The sequence below is a fragment of the Ictidomys tridecemlineatus genome, chromosome 6 (assembly GCF_052094955.1).
Source record: "Ictidomys tridecemlineatus isolate mIctTri1 chromosome 6, mIctTri1.hap1, whole genome shotgun sequence".
Classification (NCBI taxonomy): Eukaryota; Metazoa; Chordata; class Mammalia; order Rodentia; family Sciuridae; genus Ictidomys; species Ictidomys tridecemlineatus.
The window spans coordinates 65,533,903-65,561,670 of record NC_135482.1 but is presented as its reverse complement, the minus strand read 5'-3'; the positions used below and the strand labels follow the sequence as shown (position 1 = coordinate 65,561,670).

The following is a 27,768-nucleotide window of genomic DNA, read 5'->3' as shown; positions in this document are numbered from 1 at the left end:
CCCACACCAATTACCCTCTTTCAAGAAAGAGTGACCAGGGGATTGGGGTTGTGGTTCAGTGAGGGAGTGCTTGCCTAGCATGTATGAGGCACCAGATTCAATCCTCAGTACCACAAAAAATATATATATAAATAAAATAAAGGTACTGTGTCCATCTACAATTGAAATAAAAAAAAAAAAAAGAGTGACCAACATGATCCAAGGAGGTAAAATAGAGACTTGAGAGACCCAAGTTTCTGATTCCAGTTCTCCTACTAAGTGACCAAGAGCCTAGGTAAATCATCTGCCCACTCTATGTATCAGTATTCTCTTTAGTAAAATATGAAGTTGGACTAAAGCATCTCTACAAGCCTGGGATTCAGTAAACCAATTGTGAAGGTTATCAGTGGCAAATGACTGTACCTCTCACAGTATTGTGACCTTGACCACAAACAGTGGCTGCATAGCCCCCTCACCTGTTTGATTCTGGAACGGGCTGGGGAGCTGCGCCGCCGCCCCTTGTCCCCCTCAGCTTTGCCTCCGCTGATAGCTGTCCCAGCATCACACAATAGTGAGTCATCAGTCTCTGGCAGTGAGTCGGTACAGAGTCGCAGGGAGCCCTCATCTCGAACTGGACTAACATCCGTAGATACCCCCAGCTCCATGGACAAGGAGCCACCCCCCTCAGGGTCAGGAGAACCCAGCAGGGGCTCTGAGCCAGGAAAACTGGCACTGGCATCGCCCTGGCTCAGATTAGAGATCTCATTAACAATGTCAGATTTGATGAGAGTGGGTGGTATAGGGGCCACTGGTACACGGGGCTCCTCTTGTTCTTCACAGGGTGATCCTTGCCCTGCCTGCTTGCATTCTGGGCCATAGACCTCCATAGGGGTCACAGGGGCCAGCTCCTCGGGGTCCAGGAGCACAGGGGAACCTTTAGGTTCACTAGCCAAACTGGCAGGGGTCTGTCCAGCCTCTGGCTGTGAACCAGGAGCATCAGTCCCATCCAAAGGCGCTGTGTCTTCCCCCAAGCCGGAGAAGTCATCTAGAGCTGGGGCAGGGCTAGGGGCAGGGCAGGAAAGGTCCCCCATGGGGGAAGGGAGAGGACTGGTGGCACTGGGTTCCAAGGCTGGGCACTCAGGTTCTGGGCCTTTCTCAGTCTCCATCTCATGCAACTCAGCCTCATCTGAGATATCCATTGCCTTTCCCATGGGACTCAATGGGGAGGGAATGGACAGTGGCAGAGCAGGGGGGGAGCACCGGGAAGGAGGGGAGTCTGGAAGAGGGAGGGGATGCTGAAGAAGTGGAGAACACTGTGGAGCAAGCGGTTCCATCAGGATGGGAGAAGCAGGTCCCATTGGAGAGCCTGGAGATGGGGGAAGGATCATTGGGGGCACAGGCTCAGGGTCAGTGCAGTTAGCTTCCGGTGGAGGGCTGATGGGTGTCTCTAGGATGGGGGCAGCCAATGGTGACTCAGAATCACTGTCCCCTTTGGCACCAAAGGGGTACTCTAACTCCCCCAAAGGAGACAGGGCTGGTGGGGCTGCAGCTGGAATAATGGGTGACAGTGGAGGAGGAAGAGGATCTGGGAGGAAGAAAAAAGAGAAGTTCTAGATTAGATGTGCCATAAAGACTTAAGACTGTCCCAGAGTAAATAGGCACTAACCTCCCCTTACCTGATGGCATCAGCTGAGGTGACAAGGATGGCTCCCCTGATGGGGAAATGGGCATCTCCTCAGGTAGAGGGGATAGAGGTGGTTCCCCAGGCTCAGACAGGGCCGGCTCTCCAAGCAAGGGGGATAAGGGAGGCTCCCCAGGTGGGGGAAACAAGGGCAACTCCTCAGATGCAGGGCACAGGTGTGGGTCCTCAGGAGACTCTTCAGGCTGAAGGGATCGGCATGGTTCCTCAAGCTGGGGGGTCAGGCCTGGCTCCTCAGGTATAGGCGACTGGTGGGGCTCCTCAGGCTGGAGGGTAAGCAATTCCTCAGGCTGAGGGGATAAGCATGGTTCCTCAGTCACAGGAGATAGGTGTAGTTTCTCAGGCTGAGAGGATAGACATGGCTCCTCAAGCACAGGGGACAAACATGGCTCCTCAGGCCGTGGGGACAGGTGCGGCTCCTCAGGCCGTGGGGACAGGTGCGGCTCCTCAGACCGTGGGGACAGGTGCGGCTCCTCAGACCGTGGGGACAGGTGCGGCTCCTCAGACCGTGGGGACATGTGCAGCTCCTTAGGCTGGGGACAGAGTCTCGGCTCCTCAGGCTGCAGGGACAGGTGCAGCTTCTCAGACTGGGAACAAAGTTGGGGCTCCTCAGGCTGTGGGGACAGGTGTGGCTCCTCAGGCTGGGGGCAGAGTCTCAGCTCCTCAGGCAGTGGCGACAGGGGTGACTCCTCCAGTGGCAGGGACATGAGTGAGTCCTCCGGTGGTGGAGAAGCAGATAAATCTTCAGGTGGTGGAGATGTGGGCGAGTCCTCAGGTGGTGGAGATAGGCGTGAAGCCTCAGGTGGAGGTGACGTGGGTGACTCCTCAGGTGGCGGAGACAAGGGAGATTCCTCAGGTGGTGGGGACAGGCGTGACACCTCAGGTAGGGGGGATAAGTGTGATACCTCAGGCAGTGGAGACAGGCATGATACCTCAGGTGGGGGGGACATAGGTGAGTCTTCAGGTGGTGGAGACATGGGTGAGTCCTCAGGGGGTGGGGACAGGCGTGAAGCCTCAGGAGGTGGAGACAAAGGAGACTCTTCAGGTGGAGGGGACAAGGGAGACTCTTCAAATGGTGGGAACAGACGAGATGCCTCAGGTGGTGGAGACATGGGTGACTCTTCAGGTGGAGGGGACATAGGTGACTCCTCAGGTGGTGGAGACAGGCGAGATGCCTCAGGTGGTGGGGAACTGGGCAATTCTTCAGGTGGGGGTGACAAGGGAGACTCCTCAAATGGTGGAGACAGGGGTGATGCTTCAGGTGGTGGGGACAAGGGCGTCTCAAGTGAGGGAGATGGGGGTGATGCTTCTGGTGGAGAGAAGGGAGACTCTTCCAGTGGAGAAAAAGGTGATGATTCAGGTGGGGGAGACAGAGGAGACTCTTCAGGCGGTGGGGAAAGGGGTGATTCCTCAGGCGGAGAGGACAGGCGTGACATCTCAGGCGGTGGGGAAGCAGGTGACTCCTCAGGCGGCGGAGACAGGCGTGAGGCTTCAGGAGGTGGAGACGTGGGTGATTCCTCAGGTGGTGGGGACAAGGGTGACTCCTCAGGTGGGGGCAGCAGTGGCATCTCCTCATTTAGGGTGGTCTCCAACCGGGACTCAAGTTGGGCCCCTGCTCTCCCTGCAGACACAACACACAAAACTCCCATCTAGCTCAGATTTACTGCACAGAAAGTAAAATGTTTAAAGCAAAGGAAAATCTGTTTCTTACCACAGAATAAAGGGGGATTAATTTCAGGGACCCTCAAACCCTACTCACCTAGTGGTTTGGCTTCACATTGCAGGGGCCCCGATTCCTTGGGTTGCATAGAGGTCACGTGCCCACCCTTTGGCTGCCCTTGGCATGCAACGCACAGAGCATCGGGCTCATCAGTGGGGATATCGCCAGGCTCTGGGGGTGAAAATCTGCAGAGGGTACAGGGGAGCAGGCACTGTGGCTCTCACCAGCTAACAATTCCTAGAGAGCACACTGGGGTGATGCGTGAATACTGTGGATTGCGCTGCCCCCTTTAGGGCTCTCCTCTAAAAGTCCATGCTTTAACATGGCCTCTGCCAATCTCAATTCTTCTGACCACCCCCCCAATCCCAATCTCAACCAGTTCACACCACTTACCTACTACAGACAGGAGAATGCTGCTCAGCAACAGAACTGATAGGTTGACCTCCCTGGGCTTTGTGACAGCGGTGACAGAGTGAGTAGTTCTCAAACCACTCAGAGTTGGGATTCAGCTCTGCTGAACCTGTTCCACAGGCCCGGCATACCCGACATGCCTAGAAGGGAATAGGCAAAACAGGCATTGGTCAAACTGACAGAACTGGTCACCATAGGAATACTCTGGGGATGCTGTAGAGGCAGAATCAGAGACACTCACCTTACACTTCCAAGAGTGAGCAGGCAGTTCCTCCATGGGTGGTTTTAAGCAGAAGGTATGATATCCTTTGTCACAAGTCTCACAGACCAACATCTTAGAGTCATTCCCAGGTTTCCTGCAGGGGTGCAGGGCACATTATGAGGTCCTACCTGCCCTCATTTTCTACCTTAGCCTGTGTTCTGCTTCCCTCTTGTCTTCCTAGTCTTACCTGCAGGCTTGGCACACTTTGCATTCAGGGCACTGCCAGCCAGCACGCTTGCGGGGAGTCAAAGCAGTATCCAAGCAGGCCCCATGATAGTGATGCCCACAGCTGGTACAGAAGAACAGGTCACATAATTCCCCTGGTCCCTCACATACTGCACAGTGAGCCTCCTCTGCAGAGGGAAGAGAGACAACACAGGTCAGCTGCAGATTCCTTACCAGGTACATAACAGGTATTCCATGGGCACAGAATAAATGTATAACATAGTTTACTGAGTACTGGCTCGAAATATGCCAGGCACTATTCTAGGCACTGTGGACACTATGGTAAATGAGACAAGCAAATACCCTATGCTCACAAAGTTCACACATATTTTAGTGGGGCAGACTGATAGTGTTTAATTACAGATTTGAGAAGTGCTCTATAGAATACCAAAATGTGAGGCATACTTGGCCCCTCATTTGCTCTCTGTCCAAAGGATAAGATTGCTCACCCAGATGTGCAGCCCCCTCACTGTGTTCCGGGCAAAGCAGTTGCAGTGTTTTCATGGATAAGAAAGAACCGCTGGCAGTTGCACAGGGGAAATGGTAAAGCCGTGGACATCCAGGAGAACGGCAAGGGATGGAGGCACCGAGCCTGGTGCAGTGGGAGCAACGCTGCCAGGAAGAACACAAATCCTCAGACCAGCCAGTTTTCTATAGAGGAGCAGTTTTAAGTACTAACTCTGCCCCAGTATGTCTACCATCCTTCTCGTTCTACCCTAACTCTCAGAATCCCACCAGCCATTCCCACTCTCTCCAAGCCCAGCCCTGCTTTCCCCTCTGCAATCCCCTATCCTTAGCTCTACCTGTGAGATCCCTGAGAAGATGGCCTTGTCCACACCACATAGTTCTGGGCCCTCTTGCCCCCAAACGCCTGCTGACCATGCAGCACACCAATGGTGTGCCCAGAAGGACCCTTTACAGGTGGGAAGAGATAAACAAAAAGGAAAGAGTTAACAAGATGACTCCTGGCTCATGACTACCCACCCTTTACTTGGTTTTCTGCCCTACTCTCCCTCACTTACCTCCAGGTTCTCCTAGGTGGGCAGGTGTAAGGCCCTCAGGGAAACCAATCTGTGATAGATCCTCACTGGGAAGCACTGCCTCACTGGGTCCTGGGTTCCCCCCAGGTAACACCACGGGAGACCGGGGCCAGTCAAATGGCAACTCAAAGCGTTGCAGTTCCCGCTGCCCATGAAGACTTGGCTCCCCGCAGTTACAGAGAGCACAGCGCCGCACTGGACCCCCGCTGTGGAGACACAAGCATCAGCACCATGCTAGGCTCCTGGCACTCCATGAACCGGCATGCCCATGCATCCCAAATACTCTTTTTTTTTTTTTAATCTTCCTTAAAGCCCCAAACTCTCAAATCAAATTCTTATGAGCCCTTACATCCTTGTTTCTCCCAAATGAGTTACCTGCAGCCCTGGGGTGGCTCCTGAAGTCTGGGACTCCCAGAACTAGGGACAGACACCTCCCCCACATGTGGATTGGGAAGGTCTGGCTCAGTGGCACCAGGCTCCTCAGAGGCTGCAGGTCCATCAGCTGAATGAACAGAAAGAGCGGCACACATATTTAATACTAAGTCCACTCACCAGACCATGAGATTATCTAAAACCCATACTGGACCAGAGAGATGGTATTTTGATTTTTGTCTCGAAGAACAAAGTTCTTCAATTAGCTGTCTATTACTCAGATTTAATTCACATCCTTGTGCCAGGGCCAGAAATACAAGGTTGCCACAAAGAGCTAAAAGCTTTCAGCAAACCCAAAACTTGCCCTACTCACTTGCTGGTTCTGAATCTTTATCCTCACCAGGCGACTTCTGGCTGTCCATCCCTCTCTCCGACGGGGCAGGGCCCTCTCGGGGAGACCTGTTAGTGTCAAGAGATATCTGTGTATCCAGTAAATCTCCCCTAAAGCCCTTGCCCAAAAATCCTAGGAGGAAGTCAGCTAATGGTATCCAGACCCTACAGATATCAGAACCAAGTCTTACCTACAAACTCCCAAATTAATGACAAGGAAAATCATTCTTTCTAACCATATCCCACTTTCTCCCCAGATAAACACATACCCTCTTCTCCCACTCTGGACTCTCAGGGGATCTATTCCATTTTCCCATTTCTAGCCACCTCTATAACCCAGGGCAATAGTATTTAACAAGAAGCACATCCAATTTACATCTAGTACTACCCTTTGCCTCATCTGATTTCTTATGAGTCCTATCCCCTGTCCTTTTTCCTCATGTCAACCACCATCCTAAGGCCTGTCAGTGCCAACTTAGGGGTACTTTTGACCCTGAAGTCCAGCCAAAATCCCTCTCCCAGAGCCAGAGTCCCAAGGTCTTGCAAGAAATAGGACCCACTACAAGAACTAAAGTCTAGCTGTGGATGGATCTCTCCCACTTAAACTAGTCTCAATCAGGACAACTCAATCCCAACAGAAGAAACCCCAATATCCACTCAAATGCTCTGCCCTTGCCCTAACTAAACCCTGGGTCTCACCCAGCCTGAAGGCCTCAGGTCGTTGCCCTTAACAACGCCAACTGCCCTTCCTCCTGAGATGTTCCCAGTAGTTAACAGAAGTGGGCCTGAAGAGTTACTGAGCATGTGTAGGCAGGTCTGAGGCTAAGCATGCTGGGAGTTGTAGTCTCAGGAAGCACATTGCCACTTGGAGGAGTTCTAAATGGGGCAGGACATAGCAGAGCAGAGCAGTTTCCTTCCTCTTCCGTCAAAGAGGGTTTCCACACAAACTGGGTGTGTGTATGTGTGTGCGTGTGTAAGTAACGGTCCTCAATCCCCCTTCTAAGATATACCAGCCTGTACCAGAGTCATACAAAACACACTAAAGTTACACCAAAAAAAAAAAAAAAAAAGTTGAAACACACCTTTGAGCATATTTTCCTTTACCTCGGAGGGAACTAAGCATAGTACAAAAACAAACAGGAGTAAAGAATAAAAAGAATTACAAAGATGAGGAATAGGAAAGGGACCCTATAGAAGAAAGGAGAAAGGGACAGGTACCATAAGCTGTTAGTGAGTGAGAAGGGTAGACCGTTCTCTTAATTAGAGATCAAGAGATGGAGTATGAGAGTCCTAAAAAAAGAATTGCAAGTAATAAGAGTCTGAGAAATTCATCTCCCACCTTTTTCACTCCTCTTTTTTAACAACAGTGACTACATCAAACTTAATAAGAACAAGCCTGTCCTCTCAAACTGTACGGCAAATCCCCCAGTCAACAACTTAGGATTCAATGACAGGGGAACTCTCAAAGGTGCTCAAGATTGGGAAATCAATTCCCTAATTACCAAGATATCAGTCCCTCCTTTCCTAAGATCACACTTCCTTTTCCAGATGCTGGAAATGCTTCTCCTGAGCCATTTCCCCCAACACTCAGAATCTCTTAGGTAGGTAACATAAAGCATCACCTGATGCCTGTCATCTCCATTCTCAAACCATCTTTCTTTCACAAATCTGCTACACAACCACACCTGAAAAAAAAAAAGCAGGGTGGGTCATCTGGCTGTCTCACAGAAAAGTTGCTCAGGAACTTCAAGGGGCTATTAGAAGCCACCTGTGGGAAGTGGGAGTTGGAGGTCAGGGTACCAGCCAGGTCCCTCTTCTTATTCAGTCATTCAAGGCCTAGACATCCCCAGAAGTCCAAGAAGGCCTCAAAATTTTCTATGTTTGCATCTTACTGTATCTTACTACTACATGCTCCAAAGATCCTCCCCAAAGATCCAGCTCTGCTCTCAAAATTGAAGTCAAAGGAGTCACACACAGGAAGAAATAAAAAACAACAGTGATAATACAGTGGGTAGGAGGAGAACCGCCTCACACAAGGCCACAGGGACAAATTCCTCTACCCTCCCCCGAGCACAGCCCTCTCAGGCTGGTACAGCTGGCAATGTTCAAGAAGGTACAGAAACCACCTTCGTCCAGTCTTGAGGAACAGAATACTAATGTCCTCCATAGTCAAGAGTCCCATTCATGGAGCTATGGAAGATGAGAGATTAAGAAGCAAGGAGCAGAGTGTTCTTTAAATTGTACCAAAAAGAATCTAAAGGCACCTCCAAGAAGCCTAAGCTCTCAATCCCTACTTCCCCACCCCTGCCATACAGCATCTACACCTCAATGCTAAGTTCCACAACCTTCAAGCCTCTGAACACATCTAAAGAAATAAAGGCACAGTTCCCACATCCCATCAATCACAGCCAGTAAACACAGACATACTAATACACTAAGGGGTTTTTCCTAAATCTAAGTGGAATAATGCCTAGCAGGCTTCCTCTGACCTACGAAGTAAAACTATGCTGATACCCCTTAATGCTATGCCTAAAAGGCCCAAAACAAACAGCAAGAAAAGCAGGGATTTATCTCAACCCACTATCCTCCTTGCACTCATCCCAGACTAACAGCTTTCACTCCATTTTCCCAGCCACAGGGGAAATAGAGGCTTGGAGAGGTGAAAGGCTGAAACAGGCCCCTACGTGAACAACTCTTCAACAGGACTCAGGACTTCCTGGTTCCCAGCCTGAGAATCAAACCACACCTCTGTCCACCCCCATTTTGGGTCAGCCCTCCAGGAAAGACTCAAATGGCAATACTGGCTCTGAAGACCCTCCACACTGTCCCTGGGTCATCCTAGAATTTGCCACACCTAAGAGAAGCCACTGCTAACTTCCCATCTGAGAAAGCTGTTTGGATACAGATGACAGGAGGAACCCTCCACAGAAAGCACTAGCAGAGACCACAGCTGACAGCTTACCTCACTTCACCAGCCCTGTGCCACCTCTTGCCTCAGAAATTGTTCAAGGGCAAAACCCCTACTTTCTGCATTCCAAGATCAAACTCAAAAGAGATCCAGTATATACATATGCATGTTGGAGGGGGTTGAGTGAAGGAGCAAAATGCACTAGCCAAATCCCTGCTGGGCAGCATGACAGGTGTGAGAGAGGCTGTCCTAGCTGGGGAGTTCAGAGTCAGAGGCACAAGGCTCATGCTGCAACCTCCTGCACATGCATATACACCCCTTCTCCCAGCACCACTTGCTAGGGCTAGACACACTGACTTCCAGCAGAAAAGTTCAAATCAAGTCATCCTATTCTGCAGGACTGGGATAGGATCAGAGGACCAGTTAGCATTCCTTAGTCAGAAAAGTGTTGGAGAAGTCTGGGAGGAGTCTGCAGGACTGGCTAGGGACTCATGGGCAGCCAGCTCTCCACACAAGGCCCAGAGAAAGCAGGAGACAAAAGCCATTTTTTTGCAGCCCACATTCGCAGGAAACAAATCTCCACGGCCTCCTCTATAATCCCCTGGAGATTATGTCCATCCCAGGAGTAGGGGAGGCAAAGCAGGCTAAGACAGCAGTAGGCCTAGCTAGGGTCACTTTGCCAGGCAGGGGTAGTTTAAAGTTGAACAGTAGGCCCAGAGCTACCCCCAGCCCCTCCTCCTCCTTCACCAGTCACCCCTTCATCACACTAGTCAGTATCCACACACCCTCCCCTTTACTCCAGGTAAAAAAGACCTGGTGAAGGACCTAGGGCTCCTTGAGTTTCTCAGAGACTGCACTGGTGCCTGGCTGAGTAGGAACAACCTTAAAGTCCAATCTGGCAGTAAGTCCGACCTGGCAGTGGCACCCTCCCCCCATCCCAAGTTGTTCTGTCCCAAGACCCACGGGAACCCTGCGGGGAGAAGCAGCAGACTGGGATTGGTGCTGGCACCATGGCCTGGGTCTTAATTTGGTGGAACTCCCCCCAACACAAAAATAAACGGGCAGAGAGACTATCTGGACAGGTTCCCAAACTCCCTGTTTCCCTGAACCCCCAGTCTTTAAAGAGGCACACCCCAAGCCACCAGGCCTCGATTCTGCCCTAACGACTGGCTCAGGTTCCCCTGACAGACCCTGCCAAAAGAACCCTCCCCAGCTCTGGCACCCCCTTCTCCAACCTAAGGCCAGCACAGGCCAAGATAGTCCATCTGGCTGTGCCCCCAGTCCAACCCTTTCTGGGCCCTGGCCGGGCGGACTTCACTCACCTCTTCACAGGGCGATCCAGAAATCCTCATCCGAGAACATGGCCAGAGCCCGGGCCGCTCCCCGACCTCCAACCGCCAGAGCGATCACAGTCGCCCCCCGCACGGGGGGGCTTAGGGGGGCCAAGAACGGTAAATCCAGGTCGGAGTGGCCACCCTCCCCACCCCCCCAAAAAAAAGCAAGAAGCCAAAGAGGGGTTCTCTGCCTCGGGTTCCAGCAGTTTAGGTTTCCATGGACAGCCCCAGGGCGGCGAATCCCGAGCGGACACAAAGAGAGCACCGGTGGCTTTGATCTTGGGCAAGAAGGCTCCGCATCCGCGTCGCCGGGCGGCTTCTCAGTCCTAGGGCCCGGCCAGCGCCCCGGCCGCCCGCGCCGGGCTCGGGCGGAACGTCGAGGCTCTCCAGATGGAACGTCGAGGCGCCTCCCCAGCAGCCCGGAAGGAATGCCGCGCCGCCCCGCGCCGGGCCCGGATGGAACGTGAGACCCTCACAGCAGCGCCGAGCCCCTCTCCCCGCCCGGCCGGCGCCCCGGGGCCGCGCGAGCTACCGCGACGCGGAGCCGGCGGGGCCGCGGGGTTGAACCTGACACACACCCAGCGCCGGGCTCCCCGACCCCGAGCGCTCGCCTCCGGCGGCTTCGAGTCCCCCACCTTCTGCTCCCCCCGGGGAAGGGAGGAGGGTAGGTGGGCGAGGAAGAGGAAGGGGCGGGCGGTGCGAGCCCTCTGCCCGCTCCCCTCCGGCCGCTCCAGGCCCTGCGCTCGCCTCCCTTCCCCTCTGGCCTCCGGAGCTGCCCCGCCCCCGGCCTGGCCGGCTCAGGTCGGCTGCACCCCCTTGACCCCCAGTTGGCTGTGATCGCGGGGGGCCTAGAGGTGCATGGCCCAACCCCGGCTCCCGGCGCCAAGGGGTCAGGAAACTGAGCGGAAAGTGGGGAACGAGGCAGCCATTTGCAACCGGAGAGGAAAGTAGTGCAGCGCGGCGCCGCTCCGCCTCCCCCCCCCCCTCCGCCTCCTGTTCGGCCGGTAGGGTGGTTCCTGCGAAGGGGCTATTTCCTGGCCCGAGATCTGGGCAGCAGTCGCGGAGATTCGTGAAGCCTCTGGTGTGGGATCCTCCGGGACCTTTTGCCCGGGGAGCCCCACTCAAGAAGGGGAGAAAGGATAAGATGCGGCCCTATTTTGTGTTGGAGCGGGGCGGCGTAGGGATACGGCCCTCTCGGAGGAAAGGCTGTGACTCTGCAGTTCTACGCACACGTTACGGGATCCCTCCGCCACAGGTTAACCCCGACTGCGCCAGACCGGCCGCTGTGCAGACACGTGGGAATGAAGCCCCCCTGCTCGTCGCCCCAGTTCTGGAGCTGTCTTCCTTACCTTCTGGACGGTGAAACTGGAATTCTGGTCACTTTCTAATTCCATTCCCTTGCAGTCGTTGGTTTCTGAAACTGCAGCTGCCCCCTTGTCTTGGCCAGGGGCAATCTTTCCCGGGAGGGGGATGGAAAAAGAGCCAGGAGATTGGACGCTGCTCTGCATCCTGGGAACTGGAGTCCGCAAATGGAGAAAGTGAGGCACGGCGCCTGGCGCTGTATAGGGTGTGTTCTTGCCACGTTCGGGGGCCCAAAGAACTCTGGACGAGTTCCTAGTCTTTCCTTTCTGGCTCCCAGACCCCTTCTTGAGTAAGGACGGTCGGTGCCCTCACAATTGCCACACACACACACACCGCTTCCCCATCAAAACATCAATGCAGAGCTTCCTTCTCTTCCTTTTCAGAGTGCTCCTACCCCCAACTCTAGTGAATCTTCAGGCCCTCTGTCCCCTTTTTTTTTCTTTTTAAGTAAACTAAGGTAGCTTTGCTACTACCTGGCGGGAGTACTGTTACTCTGAAAAAGATTCCAGAACACACTCTTGGCGGGCACCTCCACCCCAAGTCTGGATGAGAGGAAGCAATAGGAGTGACTTTCTGTATGAGCTGTACACTTGGGGCAGGTAGGAGACAAACTAACAATGTGTAGATACTTTATATCTTCCTAGTTATTCCTCACTTGTATTATGAATTGCATGGAACGATCTCCATATTACCGATGAAGATTGAGACTAAAAGAGATAAAATTGCCCAGGAAGTCACATCTAGTGAGAAGCTGAGCCATGCTTCAAACCAAAGGCCATGTTTTGTTGATTAAAAACATTGTGTGTGTTTTTTTAGCTGTACTGAATATTGTGGGGGAGGGGGTCACTACAAATGGTTTACATCCCCAGCCTTTTGAATTTTTTATTTTGAGACTGGGTCTTCATAAGTTGCTCTGGCTGGTCTAGAACTTGCTATCCTCCTGCCTCAGCCTCCCGAGTATTTTTTTGTTTTTAAAGGAAAAATGAAGAAAGGCAAGCAGAACGGTACAGGACTAGTGTTGTGGGAAGAGTTTAGGACACGGGCCCAATGGAAAAGGTGAGCACTTTGAAGTGAAGGTAGTATTATTGAGGAACTTTTTATTTTAACTAAATTAAATTTATAAAGCCATATGTGACTTGGGGCTTCCATATTGGACAGTCATGAAGACTTGGTCATGGTTATAGGAGGGATCAGGACGAGGTATGTCCTCCACTATGCACACATTGACATCATGTTCTCTGCTCTGTCCAAGTGCATTTCAGAAAAAAACGAAAATGAAAAACCTTTAGCAATGACCCCACATCTATCCCAGCTATATAGTAAGTTAATTGAGAGATAGAAGTCGGAAAATGGAAGATGTCTCCCTATTGTCTGTACCCAGAGATAGGGAAAGGCAAACCCTCACTAGAAACTCCAATAATAACACTGACTTATAGACTGATAGCTACCATTTTTTTTTTAAACTTTTTTTTCCTTGTACTGGGGATTGAACCCAAGGGCACTTAACCACTGAGTGACATCCCCAGCATTTTTTTATTTTTTTGAGACAGGGTCTCACTAAGTTGCTTAGGGCCTTGCTAAATTGCTGAAGATGACTTTAATTGGGATCCTCCTGCCTCAGCCTCTCAAGCTGCTGGAATTACAGGTATGCACCACTGCACCCAGCTGATAGCCACCATTTCTTAAGGGCTTGTATGTATGATGACCTATGCAAAGTATTATGTATATTACCTCATTTAATTCTCATCTCAACCGTCTGAAGCAGATTTAACCACACTATGTAAGATGCTGAGGCTCAGAGACTTTAAGTGACTGCCCAAGGTTACAATGCTAAATGGAGAAGCTATTAACCACTAATAACTCAAGGTTTTCAGGCCCTGGGATTGCTTATTGATAAACATCTAGAAAAATCTCAGATGTCTATAAAGTCTATCCCAGGCTTTATGAAAATGGCAGTGGTAGGTTCCTGTAATGAGAATCCTTACCAGATGTGCAGAAGGACCTAATTGTATGCCATATGTGACTTGGGGCTTCCAAGTAAAAAGTAAAGAGAGGATGATGATGGCCTTAAGAAACCTCCTAAGTCACTGAGATTGCTCTTTGGGGTATATATTTTTTTCTAGAGGCCTTATTTCTTGTTAGATTCTGTATCAGAGAAGCAAAAATAGGACTTTGAAAAATCAGCATGACAAAACATCATTTTCAGCAATAAGACTGGAGCCAAATACTGACAAGGTCATGGCTAAAAATCCCACCTAGCGGGCTGGGATTGTGGCTGAGTGGTAGAGCACTTGCCTAGCATGTGTGAGGCACTGGGTTCAATTCTCAGCACCAAATACCAATAAATAAATAAAATTTAAAAATTCATCAACAATGAATAAAAATGTTTAAAAATTTTTTTTAAAAAAATCCCACCTTGGGCTGGGGATGTGGCTCAAGCGGTAGCGCGCTCACCTGGCACGCGTGCGGCCTGGGTTCGATCCTCAGCACCACATATCAACAAAGATGTTGTGTCTGCCGAGAACTAAAAAATAAATATTAAAAAAAAAAATTATTAAAAAAAAAAAAATCCCACCTAGCTGGGCATGGTGGTACACATTTGTAATACAAGCAACTCAGGAGACTGGAGCAAAGGATCACAGATTTTTTTTTTTTAATATTTATTTTTTAGTGTTTTTAGGTGGACACAATATCTTTATTTTATTTTTATGTGGTGTTGAGGATCGAACCCAGTGCCCCACGCATGCCAGGCGAGTGTGCTACTGCTTGAGCCACATACCCAGCCCGGATCACAGATTTGGGCCCAGCTTGGACAACTTGGTGATACCCCATCTCAAAAAATAGCCAGGCCTGGTAGCACATGCCTGCAATTCCAGAGACTTGGGAGTCTGAGACAGGAGGATTATAAATTCAAGGCCAGACTCAGCAATTTAGAGGCACTAAGCAACATACTGAGATGTGGCTCAGTGCTAAAGCACCTTTGGGTTCAATCCTCAAAACCAAAAATAATAAATTTTTTTTTAATAAAAAGGACTGGGAGAGCTGGAACTGTAACTCAGTGGTAAAGAGATTGCCTTGCATGTGTGAGGCACTGGGCTCAATCCTCAGCACCACATAAAAATAAAGATACTGGGGCTGGGGATGTGGCTCAAGCGGTAGCGCGCTTGCCTGGCATGCGTGCGGCCCGGGTTCGATTCTCAGCACCACATACCAACAAAGATGTTGTGTCCGCCGAGAACTAAAAAATAAATATTAAAAATTCTCTCTCTCTCTCCTCTCTCACTCTCTCTTTAAAAAAAAAATAAAATAAAAAATAAAGATACTGTGTGGGTTCATCTACAACTAAAAATATATATATATTATTTATTTATTTATTTTTTAAAGAGGGAGAGAGAGAGAGAGAGAGAATTTTTGATATTTATTTTTTTAGTTCTCGGCGGACACAACATCTTTGTTGGTATGTGGTGCTGAGGATCGAACCCGGGCCACACGCATGCCAGGCGAGCGCGCTACCGCTTGAGCCACATCCCCAGCCCACAAAATATATATATTTTTAAAAAGGACTAGGAATGTAGCTAAGAGTCCCCAGTACCACAAAAAAAAAAAAAAAAAAAAAAAAATTTTTGTCCATTTCTCACCGCCACCAAGTAAGTGCACTGATGGGGTAGTTCATCCTCCTTATACATTTATGATACCATTCAAATAATCCGTTTTGTTGGAAGAGAAGCTGGGCCAGTTAGACTCTTGGGTTATGAGAAAGAGAGTCAGGAAAAACAGGCAGCTGGATAGGGTGGTGCATGCCTCCAATCTCAGCTACTTGGGAGGCTGAGGCAGGAAGATTACAAGTTCAAAGGCAGCCTCAGCAATTTAGCAAGACCCTGTCTAAAAAAGGGCGGGGGAGTGAGGGGAGCTGGGGATGTGTCTCAGTGCTTAAGCACCCTTGGCTTCAATTCCTGGTACCAAAAATAAAATAAATTTTAAAAAATTGAGACAGAGGTGCTGGGGTCGGGGCTCAGTGGTAGAGCACTTGCCTGGCATGTGTGAGGCATGGGGTTCAATTCTCAGCACTGCATATAGATAAATAAAGGTCCATTGACAACTAAAATATGTATATAGTGTTTATGTATGTATGTATATAAACTGAGGCAAAGAGACCCAAACCTTTCTAGCTGAAATAGATAGCCATCCTCATTCTAAGGTGGTAAGTTGTTGAAAAAGGACAAAAACAATATCCTTTGGCAGCTAAAACACGTAGCATGCCCCCCAAAATGTGAACAGTGCAAAAAAATTAAAAAGCATAAAAAGAGCAAAGAATGCATATTATAATGAAAGGGACTAGGGGCAAAGAGGCTGATATGCACCAGAAGCATTATTTCTGACTTTCTTAACTTTCTTGGGGAAATCAAAATCTTCACAACACTTTTAGTCTTTACCTTCATTTTCACATTATAAGGAATGAGGAACTTCCTCTTTTTTCTCCCCCCCAAATTCTACCAGGAGTCTCAGCCAAGTACTAAGGCCCCAGAGACAACAGCTAGATCAGCATATGGCAGGTGGCCACTAGAGGGTGGTGTTTCTGTAGATAAGGGAATGTTAAGAGCCTAACTTGGATGGGTGGAGTAACCAACAAAAACTCAGTACTGTAGAGAAGAACCTAGCAGAAAGGTGAGAAAGGCAGGTGGTAAGTCTTAGGGTAATGGCCCTTAATAAATGAGGAGTAAGGAGTAGGAATGAGGTAGGAGGAATGATTTCCCACCAAAGACCATCACTCTTTGGAAAAGGAATACTGGTCCTGAGCTTCTCAGATACAGAAAAGTCAACAACTAAAGATTTCTCAGTTTATTTGCATATATACATTGTCACACCAGGGAGCCAACTCTTCTTCAGGAGTCCCCAGCTCTTCTTGCCCAGGCAACACCAAAAACCTATACAGGAGGATGAGTCCTGGATAAACAATGCCCAGGACTCATATACCAACCCACAGGTTCTAAGAGAATTCATTTAGAGGAAAAAAGGGTCTAGAGAGGCCAGTGCCCATGAGACATCCTTGCCCTTTGTAAACATTGACACCCAGGCCACTGGAGCCTGTGGAAATTGTGCAAATATGAGGTACCACACTGTGTGCCCAGAGGGCTAGGAATAGCTGGCAGCTATCCATGAAGTCCAGAGGGTCTGTCCCCCAGTGGAACCCAGCAAGTGCTAGAGGCAGCAACAAGGGAGTTACCCCACACCCAAGGGCTCACATGAGACGGCATCGTCGCTCTTGCCCATAGGAATTCTCCACACGAGCAATCTCCTGGATGACTTTTGTGAAGATGCCTTGAGTCAGCTATATGGGATAAGCATTCAGGGCAAAAGTCAGTTTGGTGCCAGCTCTGAGGTGAATGCCCCATTCCCCTTCCATCCCCACCACCAAGCAATGTATAAGGAAGAAACTGCTATCCCCACCACCTTCCCAGTACCTGAGTCTCTCGAGCAGATGACTCCATAAATGTCGCACCCCAGGACTCTGCTAATTTCTTCCCTTCAACTGCCTGTACCTCTCTGAAAGTAAATTTGGGACATAAAAATGGACGATAACAATGTACCCAAGTTCTCTGCAAAATCTTTAGAATCTAGACTTCTCTGATACTTCCCATCTCTCCAAAGTTTGCAACAAAGGTTGAGGAAAGAGATATAGGTAAACAAAGGGCTGAGTCTTGCAGCTGGGGATATAGCTCAGTAGAATGCCTGCCTCACATGCACAAGGCCTGGGTTCAATCCCCAGAACCACAGGGAGTTTAAAAAAAAAGGACTGAGACTTGAAATACTCTAACTGTGGCTTTTGTGATAGAAGGGTTATCTTCTCTTAACCCTCTAGTTAGAAATGAAGAGAGGTGAAATAGTTTATTTGAGTCAGTAGTAGGGATAGGACTAGAGCTTAACTGATTCCTAGTCTAACTCACTTTCCTTAACCCTGAGCAGCAGAGACTTACATACCTGTCTGGAGAGAGATCTGCCTTGTTCCCCACTAGCACCACTGGCAGCCTGTGAGGAGATGGCAGTGACTATAGGCTCCCCTCTCATTCTCTATGGACCCCAACCACCTTCAAATCAAGGCTTGACAAATCCCCATCAGACTAGGCATTATCTATGTACTAGCCTCCTTTCTAATTTAGACAATTCACCCCTCTGCTCCTCCAACCCCCTTCAGCCCACTTACCGGGTTTTCCCATGCCCTTCATGTAGCTTTTGGTACAGACTCTCAATGACTTGGAAGCTTTAAGCACAAGAAATGGAGCTATAATCCTAATTCTGAGACAGTCCTCATGTCCTCCCAGGTCCCCCACAACTTTGTTTACTTACCTATGTAGAGAGGTGACAGAATACACAAGGACATAACCATGGACCCCAATGATGAATGAATAGGGCAAAATGCTGTACTCATCCTGACAATAAATAGAAACATTAGTACCTAGATCCACACCACTCAGATGGCAAAGGTCGATGGGACAGTGTCCATTGTTCTTGGGGCACTCCCCACTCCAGTCACTTCTATCCAATAAGTTTATGGAACAGCTCTAATGAGCCCTACAAACAGTGTTAGCAGCTAAAATGCTTTTCATCCAATACTATTTTACACATGAACCACAAAAGCTGCCAAACTTTACTTCCTAGGGCTAAACTACCACATTTGAATACCCTGCCCCAACTGGTACCTGCCCTGCTGTGTCCACCAGGTGTAGGTGAAACTCATCTTTGCCAAGAGTCACTATCTTGCTGTAAGCTGAAAAGAAAAGAAAACTTGACTGTGAGGTGCCTTGTACAGCCAGCAATGTGTACCCCATACATTCTTAACTCTGGAGGTGACATAGATGTACCAGGTCCAGGGAGCTCTCCAGGAAACTAAAGTGACATGCTAGGACTCTTACTGTCTATATCTACACTATTCTGGACATAGTACCTTGCAAATCCATACTCTATTCACCCACAGAACAAGATTGCAAGAGGAGATTAGTTTTAACAACTAAATAAAGGAGCCCCTTGACAACAGGAAAATCCCAAATTATGGAGTTGGGTGAGGCACCCAAGCCCTCCAGGTTATATCCCCTTCACACGAAAGGACAAACTACTCACTATTCTCCACTGTAGGATCATAGCCTTCCAAAAACTCGCCTTTCACAAATTGATGTGCCAAAGATGTCTTCCCTGTAAAGTGCAGAAGTAGTATGTAAAACATCCCTCCACATTCACATCCTCAGTCCTTTAGGACTGTGGCTCAGGACCAAATAGTACCCCAAATCAGTACCCTAGTCTGTGAGCGCCCCAACAAAGACTTTCTCTTACGCTACCTTCACCATCTTTTCGCCTTGTCTCTTCGCTTTGGCTCCCGGGTGCATACAGCAGCGCGGCAGGAAGCCTTTCCTGCCACCTTTCCCTACCCCACCTCACTCCCGGGAAGATTCGATATTCCTAGGAGCGTCCTCACTGCCCCAGGACACTTGTGACTTTGCCCACACCTTCGAGTCCGGACCCCATCTCTACTCCCAGGATAACGCTGAGGACCTCTCAGATGTTCCTGCAGTCAAGTCCACATTAACCCTTATAAGCTACGGCTTCCTGCAGCCTTCAACACACCAACCTTTTTTCCTCCATCCCTCGCTCTAAACACTAGGCACTGGGTCAAGTTCCCGCGACAGCGCGCCTCTCCTGGCCACAAAGCTGCGGTGCGTTCCTGTTCTTTGCAGGGCGGAGACTCACCTACAGAGCGGTATCCGAGGATGACCACTTTCCTGTAGCGGACCAACGGCATGGCAGGAACCCGCCCCAAGGGGCATGCAGAACTGCGGGCTAAGAGAGCCCGAAGAAGAGGTCTGGATGTAGGCAGGCACGGCAACCGGTGCAGGAAAATTGTTCACCCCAAAGCTTCCAGAGGCAAGCTAAAGAAAAACCAAAACAAGCGCCGCGCCCGAAGTCGGCCACGTGATCACAACACAGCAAGACTAACGCGAGGGAGCCGGGCGCCCGGGGAACTACAGAACCTGGTGGCTTCGGGCTCCGCCCCCCAGGCCTCTCATCATTCGTCTATTAGAATGGATGAGGGCGGGGCCGCCGTGCTAGAGGGACTGGTGGGCCTCACGTGGAGCGGGAGAACCGGGAGCTGCGCGTGCGTCGATTTGAGCCGGTTCATTCATAAAGAAACAGAATGGAACACGGGGTCCTAAAGGTATTTGCGCATTTGCAGCCCGACAGGAGTGGCTACAAAGTATCATAGATGGAAAATACCCAGCGTGATTGAGTCTGAGTGTCTAGTCAAAAGATTCTAGGCCTCCCTTTTGCAAGGTCTCTGGGGTCTTTGGCTAGGAAAGAAAAGCCAAAGTTCATGAATTTTTTTCTTCGCTTCTTCAGCCTGCAACCCCAGATCTTTTGTTTTTAGGTTTCCCAGTCTTCCAGGATTTTTCTTTTTCCGGTTCTGGGATGGAACCCAGGGGCTTGGAACTGCAATTCTTGTTCTTGGAAAATTTGCAAGAATGTGTAACCGACTAGTTTGAGTTGTTGTTGTCGTCGTCGTCGTCATAAGTAGTGCGCTCATTTATTCAGCGAATATTTATTAGGCATATACTACAAGTTCCAGACATCGCTCCAACTTTGGAGATGGAGAGATGAACATATCAGACAAGGTCTCTATTCTCACAAAGCTTAAAATTTATTGAGGAGGGCTGGGGATGTGGCTCAAGTGGTAGGGCGCTCGCCTGGCATGCGTGCGGCCCGGGTTCGATCCTCTGCACCACATACACACAAAGATGTTGTGTCTGCCGAAAACTAAAAAATAAATATTAAAATTAAAAAAAAAATTTATTGAGGAGAGGGTCTGGGGTTATAGATCAGTGTGACATGTAGGAAGCCCTGGATTCAATCCCCAGCACGAGGGGGGGGGGAATTATTGAGGGAGAAACAAACATATAGACAAAAAGTAAATAAATAAATAAAACAGTGCAGTGTTAAGTGCTATTAAAGGTGGTATGATAAGAAATTACCACTTCTGATTAGTGATACTCCTTCTCAGAGGGAGTCCCCCTTAAAACTGATATCTGAATGGCAACAAGGAGTTAACTAGCTGAATATTCCAAAAGAAGAATCCATTAATGCTAAAGTGCTAAAATGGAAATAAATTTTGTTAATTCCAGGATGGTGGGGGGAAAAGCCAATTAGCCTAAAGCATATGAAGTTTAAGAGGAAAGTAGAGACCAAACAACATAAAGAAGTCCAGGTTAATTAAATACCTAAAGATGTTTAATCTGGTTTAGAAATGACATCATCAGAACTGTTTCTAGTGCTAAGGATGTAATTCAATGGTAGAGCACATGCTTTTGTGCATGAGACTGTTGAGAGCCACAGTTTAGTGGGAATGACACCTGGTATTTTGCTAGAGGGAATGGTTGAAAGGTGACCCTGCTCCGGGATTAGGGCGGATCCTGGGGGGAATAGGGCGGCTCTGGGATTAGGGAGGATCCTGCTGCCTAGGGCTCCGGCTACTTCGGAGTTCCTGTTGAGTTTTCGCTGGGTTCTGTGAAAATTGGCGTGGGAATATGTTCCCGGAAAGTGTGTGTAGAGTGCTGGTGAGAGTTCGGAAATAAAGAGTTGCTGTTTGAACCTACAAGGCTTTGTGGAAGCTCGGTTATTTTGTGCCCAGCCAGACTGCATCCTGAGACCCTGGGTTCCATCCCAGCACAACTCCACCATCCAAAAAAAAAAAAAAAAAAGCAATTCTAAAAGATCTTCCTCACTCTGGAGAGATTGGAGTTTGATGGGAACTGGAGCAAGAAAGAAGGTGGAGAGATCAGCTAAGAAAGAAACTATTACTGTAGTCTAGATGGGAGATAAGGTTGGTTTGGCTAGAATGGTAGTAATAATTAAGTAAAGAGAAAAGATATGTTTGAAAACTGAGGTCAAGCCGACTTGTTGAATTATTGGACATGGGGAAGGGAGAGGGAAAACACTTAAATTTATAGAGTTCTACTATGTACTAAGTGCATTTTATTGTTATCTCACTTTATATTTACTACAAAACTAACATTGATAATTATTTTAATTTATTCATTCATCAATATATAAATGTTGAGCCAGGCAGGATGACAACACACATGTCCAGCTACTTCAGAGGCTGAGGTGGAGGATGGCTTTAACTCATGAGTAACAAGACCCCATCGTAAAAAAAAAAAAAAAATAGTGTAAACACACACACCTAAAGGTGTGGTGGTACACACTTGTAATTCCAGCTACTTAGGAGGCTGAGGCAGGATAGCAAGTTCAAGACTAACCTAGGTAATTTTAACAAGACCTTCTTCTAAAAAAAAAAAAAAAAAGAAAAGAAAAAGAAAGAAAAGAAAAAAGAAGGAAAAAGCGCATGCCACAACACCCAGTTTATTTTGCATTTCTAATATGTTTTTTAAATCTAGATCTACAAAAGTTGCTTCAAAAAACCACTCCTAATCTGGCCTCAGGAAAGGATCCAAATATCTTTTGCTATTGGGTAAAAAAGAAGTTATTTGCAGACTAGCAATTTTATGTTGGATTTTATGCATGAATAAGGTTGATGGTGATTTCAGATTGGGTTGTGAGTACTGTAGGACAGAACAGATAACTAAATTCAATTAAATGCAAATAAAAATGGATTCATCTCCTACTTTTTGCCAGGACTCTCACTGTGTGTTGAGTTCTGTAGATGTAAGAAAAGAAAAAAGAAAAAGATAGATGCCTATGTGGTGTTTTTACCTCCAGATTAATTCTTCAATATTTTTTACCTTGATTTGTGTCCAGGAGACTTTTCCCTCTGACTCTCTGTGGAGCTTAAACAAAGGGAAGCACTCAAAGGAGATTAGAATGAAAGAGGAGGGTGGCTGGGACCCCTCTGAAGGTCAAAGCACCTCTTGAGGAAGCTACCTCTCACTCAGCTCTCTCCTGGTTTGCTGTAACCCCTGTCCTCACTCCTCATGCCTACAGTTGTGATGGGCCTATGTTATACACCTTGGGTTACTATTCTACTCACTATTGCTTTCCTGTACTCTGTCCACACCTCTGTAAATAGTCTCTTCATTAACTCATCTTCAGACTCTTGCTGTGAATCAGGTATGGTGGTACACAGCAAAGTGAAAGAGATCAGATAAAGGGCTTTCTCCTCTTGTGGCCTTTTCTGTTTACATGTGGAGGGAATATCTTTAGCAGATTGTCTCCTTGAATAAAACTGTACCATATGACCATCTGTAGCTGTAAGGGAGTCCAGAAATTTTACCATTTTCCTTTCTAACCTCTATAGTAAAGGAAGACAAAAGATGAGATGATTCGAAATAAATAGGGCCAATAAGTGTGGTAGTGCATGCCTGTAATTCCAGTGACTTGAGAGACTGAGGCAGAAGCATCATAAGTTGAAGGTGAACCTGGGCAAAAGTGAGACCCTCAGCAATTTAGCTGAGTTACATCTCCAGTCTTTTTTATTTATTTATTTATTTATTTATATGATCAAAATATAAATAAATAAAAAGACTGGAGATGTAACTCAGTGGTAAAGTGACAGGATTTAATTCCTCATATCAAAAAAGAAAGGAAGGAAGGAAGGAAGGAAGGAAGGAAGGAAGGAAGGAGAGAAAAGAAAAGAAAAAAAGGAAGAATGAAATGCTTAGGCTAGGATGTAGCTCAATGGTAAAGTATTTGACTGTCATGCACATAAGCCATGGTTTCAGTCCCCAGCACCAAGATAAATAAAGAAAAAAATGTTTCTTGATTCAATCTACAAAACCTATATAACTTTAGGACCAAGGTTTTTATTTGTTCAATATTTGTTCATGAGTCTGGGGGTATAGTTCAGTGGTAGAGTGTATGCTTAGCATGTAAGAAAAATAAATATTTGCTCATTAAATATCACTTTTTTTAATACTAGGGACTGAACCAAGGAGTGCATTATCACTGAGCCACATTCCCAGTTCTTTTAAACTCACTAAATTGCTTAAGGCTATGCTAAATTACTTTCAGTCCAACTGAGTAGCTGGGATTACAGGTGTGAGCCATCATGCCCAGTTTATCAGTTATTTTTTTAAATAATGTACAAATGGTCACTAGGTAAAGATTACAGTTATACCAAGATCACCAATACAGGACCAAAAATAAAGGAAGCAAACTATCCTAATGTAGATAAATAGGTTTACAATGACATTGTTAGTAATAACACCATACAGTGCTATGTCTCAAACAACTGAGACAAAATAAAGATTAAAAAATTCCCAGAAAAATGTTTTAAGTATCTCTGTAAAAAGTGAAAACATCTGCCAGGTAAATTGATACACACCTGTAATCCTGGTGACTCTGAAGATCAAGACAGAAAGAAGGATTGCAAGTTTGAGGCTAGCCTCGTCATTTTAGTGAGGCCCAAAGCAACTTAGTGAAACAGAATTTAAAAAATAAAAGAGCTGCGGGATGGGGATGTGGCTCAAGTGGTAGCGCTCTCTCGCCTGGCATTCGCGCTGCCCAGGTTCAATCCTCGGCTCCACATACAAAGATGTTGTGTCCGCCAAATACTAAAAAATAAATATTAAAATTCTCTCTCTTTCTCACTCTTTAAAAAAATATATATTAAAAAAATTAATTGGTCTTATGTGTTGCCAGGTCTTCTGATTTAAAAAATAAAAATAAAAAATAAAAGAGCTGGGATTAAGGGCTGGGATTGTAGCTCAGTGGTAGAGCACTTGCCTAGCATGTGTGAGGCTCTGGGTTTGAGTCTCAGTACCACATATAAATAAATAAAATAAATGTCCATTGACAACTAAAAAAATTTTTTTAAATAAAAGAACTGGGATTGAAATTGTAGCTCAGTGGTAAAGTGTCCCTGTTCAATCCCCACTACCACAAATAAATAAATAAATAAATATGAGAATATCTCTATAATTATAATTATAATTATATAATTATGTTGCATTTTCTCTCCAGTGAATTCTGTTGCACAGGGCTTTAGGGTTTCTTGGTTTTCTATAGTTATGGGAAACTTCCCTACTGATTATCATTGCAATGTAATAAATAGGATCAAAACTTTGTAGCTTAAAAAAAACTTAGTAGCTTAAACAATAACAGAAATCTGTTGGTTGAATTGGTTATTCTTCTATTCCCTCTCCTGGAATCATTAAATCATACATGTAGCAATAGTCAGCTGAATGTGCTACTGGAAATGGACAGCCTAAAAGGATTTCACTCACAAGTCAAGGCACTTGGGGCTCGCTATCACCTGTGTCAGTCTTCCCCATCACCACTTCTCTCTTTCCATGTCAAAACACTTTAGGAGGGGCTGCGATTGTGGCTCAGTGGTAGAACACTCACCTCTCATGTGCAAGGCCCTGAGTTCGATCCTCAGCACCGCATTATAAATAAAAAATAAAGGTATTATGTCCAACTACAACTAAAAAAAAATAAATTAAAAAAAAAAAAAAAAAAACACTTTAGGAGCCAGTCTGAGGCTTCCTGACTTGGAGATAGAAGCATGCAAGAAGGAAAAGTCAGAAACCATATGGCCTTGTGAGCCCTAGGTTCTTGAACTCACCCAACAATGTGACTTCTGACATGTTATTAGTCTGAGCAAGTCACAAGTTCAGCCCAGATTCAAAACAGTGGAAATAGAATCTATTTTTTTATAAGAATTGCAAAATATTATGGCTATTTTTCAACCTACTACAGAGTGTCTCTCTGTTGGGTTATGGCAAGAATTCCAAGCTGACCAGGCAGAGTGATGCACATCTGTAATCTTAGAGGGTCAGGAGGTTCAGGCAGAAGGATCATAAGTTCAAAACCAGCCTCAGCAACTTAGTGAGGCCCTAAGCAACTTAAAGCACCCAAGGATTCATTCACTCCTGGGTACAAAAAAAATAAAATAAAATTAAGGCCCAAGTTGGAATTCTCCATACCACCCTGGAGCACTCTGTGCCTTCATAGTAGACAATGAGGCTATGTATGACATCTGTTGCAGAAACCTTGACATTGAGTACCCAACCTACACTAACATGAATTTGCTGATTCTGTCATTGTAGACACTTGAACATTAAAATGTATTTGGCTTCTGTAATAGAAAAAAAAATTTCTGTAGCTTAGACACATACATTTATTTTTGCCACATAACAAAGCTGGAGGTAAGTAACAATAGTCCAGTTGCTCCATGATGTCAGGTCTGGCATTTCTGCAGTTCTCTTTACATTTTTTTATGCTTGTCACCTCATGATCACAAGATGATTTTACCTTCAGGCAAAAGGTAGAATCAGTCCAAAAGAGACTGAAGTCATGGGCTGGGGATGTGGCTCAAGTGGTAGCACGCTCGCCTGGCATGTGTGCAGCCCAGGTTTGATCCTCAGCACCACATACAAAGATGTGTGTCCGCCGAAAACTGAAAAATAAATATTAGGAAATTCTCTCTCTCTCTCTCTCTCAAAAAAAAGAGAGAGAGAGAGAGAGAGAGAGAGAGAGAGACTCAAGTCATCATATACTGAAAATAAATATTTTCATATTCAATTGTGAAAAAAGTTTTTTTATTCATCTTAAGAGAAAAAAAGTTTGAATAAAACTATTCTTGAAATGTAAGAATGGAAAAGCAGAAAAAAATTAATCTATTATTATTATTATTAATGCTCAGGGGCTGGGGATGTGGCTCAAGCGGTAGCGTGCTCACCTGGCATGCGTGCGGCCCAGGTTCGATCCTCAACACCACATACAAACAAAGATGTTGTGTCCACCGAAAACTAAAATAAATAAATAAATAAATATTTTTTAAAAAAAAATAATAATAATGCTCAAGCCCAGAGCCTTACACATGCTAATCACACCCTCTGTCATGAGCTATACTCTGCAGCCCAATCTATTACTTTGTAGGACAGTACATATTCAAATAAGTATATATAAGCAAATACATTAAATTATAACTTACCTTTGATTCTTGACTCCTAAAAGCTTGCTGAAGTTGGTCAAGCAACACCTTTTATTCTGAATCTATTAAACTGGGAAATGGATAATAATCTCATTTTGGGCATCAACTTTTTAAAAATCATATGCTGTTAATTTCCAGGATATATAAAAAAAATCAATAAACTTAACACCAGATGCTCGCCTGCAAATCCCAGTGGCTGGGGAAGCTGAGACAGGAGGATCATGAGTTCAAAGCCAGCCTCAGTAAAAGTGAGGCACTAAGCAACTCAGTGAGACCCTGTCTCTAAATAAAATACAAAATAGGGCTAAGGATGTGGCTCAGTGGTTGGGTGCCCAAGTTCAATTCCCAGTACCAAAAACAAACAAAAACACACACACACACACACACACCAAAAAAAAAAAAAAAAAAAAAAAACAATGAATGGGCAAAGAAGAAGAAATACAGTAGACCAACAAATATATGAAAATATGTTCAACATCTATATCAATTAGAGAAATGCTAATCAAAACTACATTGAGGGGCTGGGGTTGTAGCTCAGCAGTAGAGCTCTTGTTTAGCACATTCGAGGCCCTAGGTTTGATCCTCAGCACCACATAAAAACAAATAAATAAAATAAAGACATTGTGTCCAGTTAAAACTAAAAAATAAATATTAAAAAAAATACATTGAGATTCCATCTCATTCCAGTCAGAATGGCAATCATCAAGAATACAAGCAACAATAAATGTTGGTAAGGATGTGGGAAAAAAAGTACTCTCGTACATTTCTGGTAGAACTGCAAATTGGTGCAGCCACTCTGGAAAGCAGTATGGAGAGTCCTAAGAAAACTTGGAATGGAGCCACCATTTGACCCAGTCATCCCACTTGTAGGTTTATACCCAAAGAACTTAAAATTAGCATACTATATAGTGATCCAGCCACATCAATATTTATAGCAGCTCAATTCACAATACCTAGACTATGGAACCAAGCTAAGTGCCCTTCAACAGATGAAGGATAATGAAATTGTGGTGTATATATACACAATGGAATATTACTCAGCCTTAAAAAAGAATGAAATTATGGCATTTGCCAGTAAATGGATGAAACTGGAGAATATTATGCTAAGCAAACCAAAGGCTGAATGTTTTC

The 27,768-nt window shown here is 46.5% G+C and overlaps 2 protein-coding genes and 1 long non-coding RNA gene across 14 annotated transcripts in view; 1 reads left to right on the top strand and 2 right to left on the bottom strand.

The window, feature by feature from the left end:
* The window catches only part of Kmt2d (lysine methyltransferase 2D), a 39,369-nt gene extending 28,811 nt beyond the window's left edge, over positions 1-10,558 (bottom strand). For all 10 annotated transcript variants that reach the window (XM_078014748.1, XM_040280708.2, XM_078014753.1 and 7 more), the window contains exons 1-12: positions 10,329-10,558; positions 6,082-6,167; positions 5,712-5,838; positions 5,319-5,542; positions 5,100-5,209; positions 4,746-4,908; positions 4,259-4,424; positions 4,051-4,165; positions 3,792-3,949; positions 3,438-3,583; positions 1,656-3,299; positions 456-1,564 (exon numbers count right to left, since the gene is read on the bottom strand). In XM_078014748.1, coding sequence (XP_077870874.1) covers positions 456-1,564; positions 1,656-3,299; positions 3,438-3,583; positions 3,792-3,949; positions 4,051-4,165; positions 4,259-4,424; positions 4,746-4,908; positions 5,100-5,209; positions 5,319-5,542; positions 5,712-5,838; positions 6,082-6,130 — 4,011 coding nt within the window. In that variant the 5' untranslated portion in view covers positions 6,131-6,167; positions 10,329-10,558. The remainder of the gene's footprint in view (positions 1-455; positions 1,565-1,655; positions 3,300-3,437; positions 3,584-3,791; positions 3,950-4,050; positions 4,166-4,258; positions 4,425-4,745; positions 4,909-5,099; positions 5,210-5,318; positions 5,543-5,711; positions 5,839-6,081; positions 6,168-10,328) is intronic.
* Positions 9,624-12,513, top strand: LOC144364845 (uncharacterized). The gene is made up of 2 exons (XR_013422934.1): positions 9,624-10,457; positions 10,544-12,513. It is a non-coding gene; the product is annotated as an uncharacterized LOC144364845 (long non-coding RNA).
* Positions 12,514-16,526: 4,013 nt separating this feature from the next.
* Positions 16,527-19,774, bottom strand: Rhebl1 (RHEB like 1). Of its 3 annotated transcripts, XM_021726250.3 has the most exons (9): positions 19,443-19,762; positions 18,819-18,890; positions 18,401-18,468; positions 18,048-18,130; positions 17,905-17,961; positions 17,682-17,729; positions 17,165-17,246; positions 16,946-17,031; positions 16,527-16,627 (listed from the first exon to the last, which is right to left on the bottom strand). In XM_021726250.3, the coding sequence occupies exons 1-9, from the start codon at positions 19,492-19,494 to the stop codon at positions 16,537-16,539; spliced, it is 639 nt and encodes a 212-aa protein (XP_021581925.1). In that variant the 5' UTR covers positions 19,495-19,762; the 3' UTR covers positions 16,527-16,536. The 3 variants fall into 3 exon arrangements, with proteins under 3 accessions (XP_021581925.1, XP_021581926.1, XP_005324961.1); XM_021726251.3 differs by lacking the exon at positions 17,682-17,729 and having other exon boundaries at positions 19,443-19,774; XM_005324904.5 differs by having other exon boundaries at positions 16,527-17,031; positions 19,443-19,759.
* Positions 19,775-27,768: the final 7,994 nt, after the last annotated feature.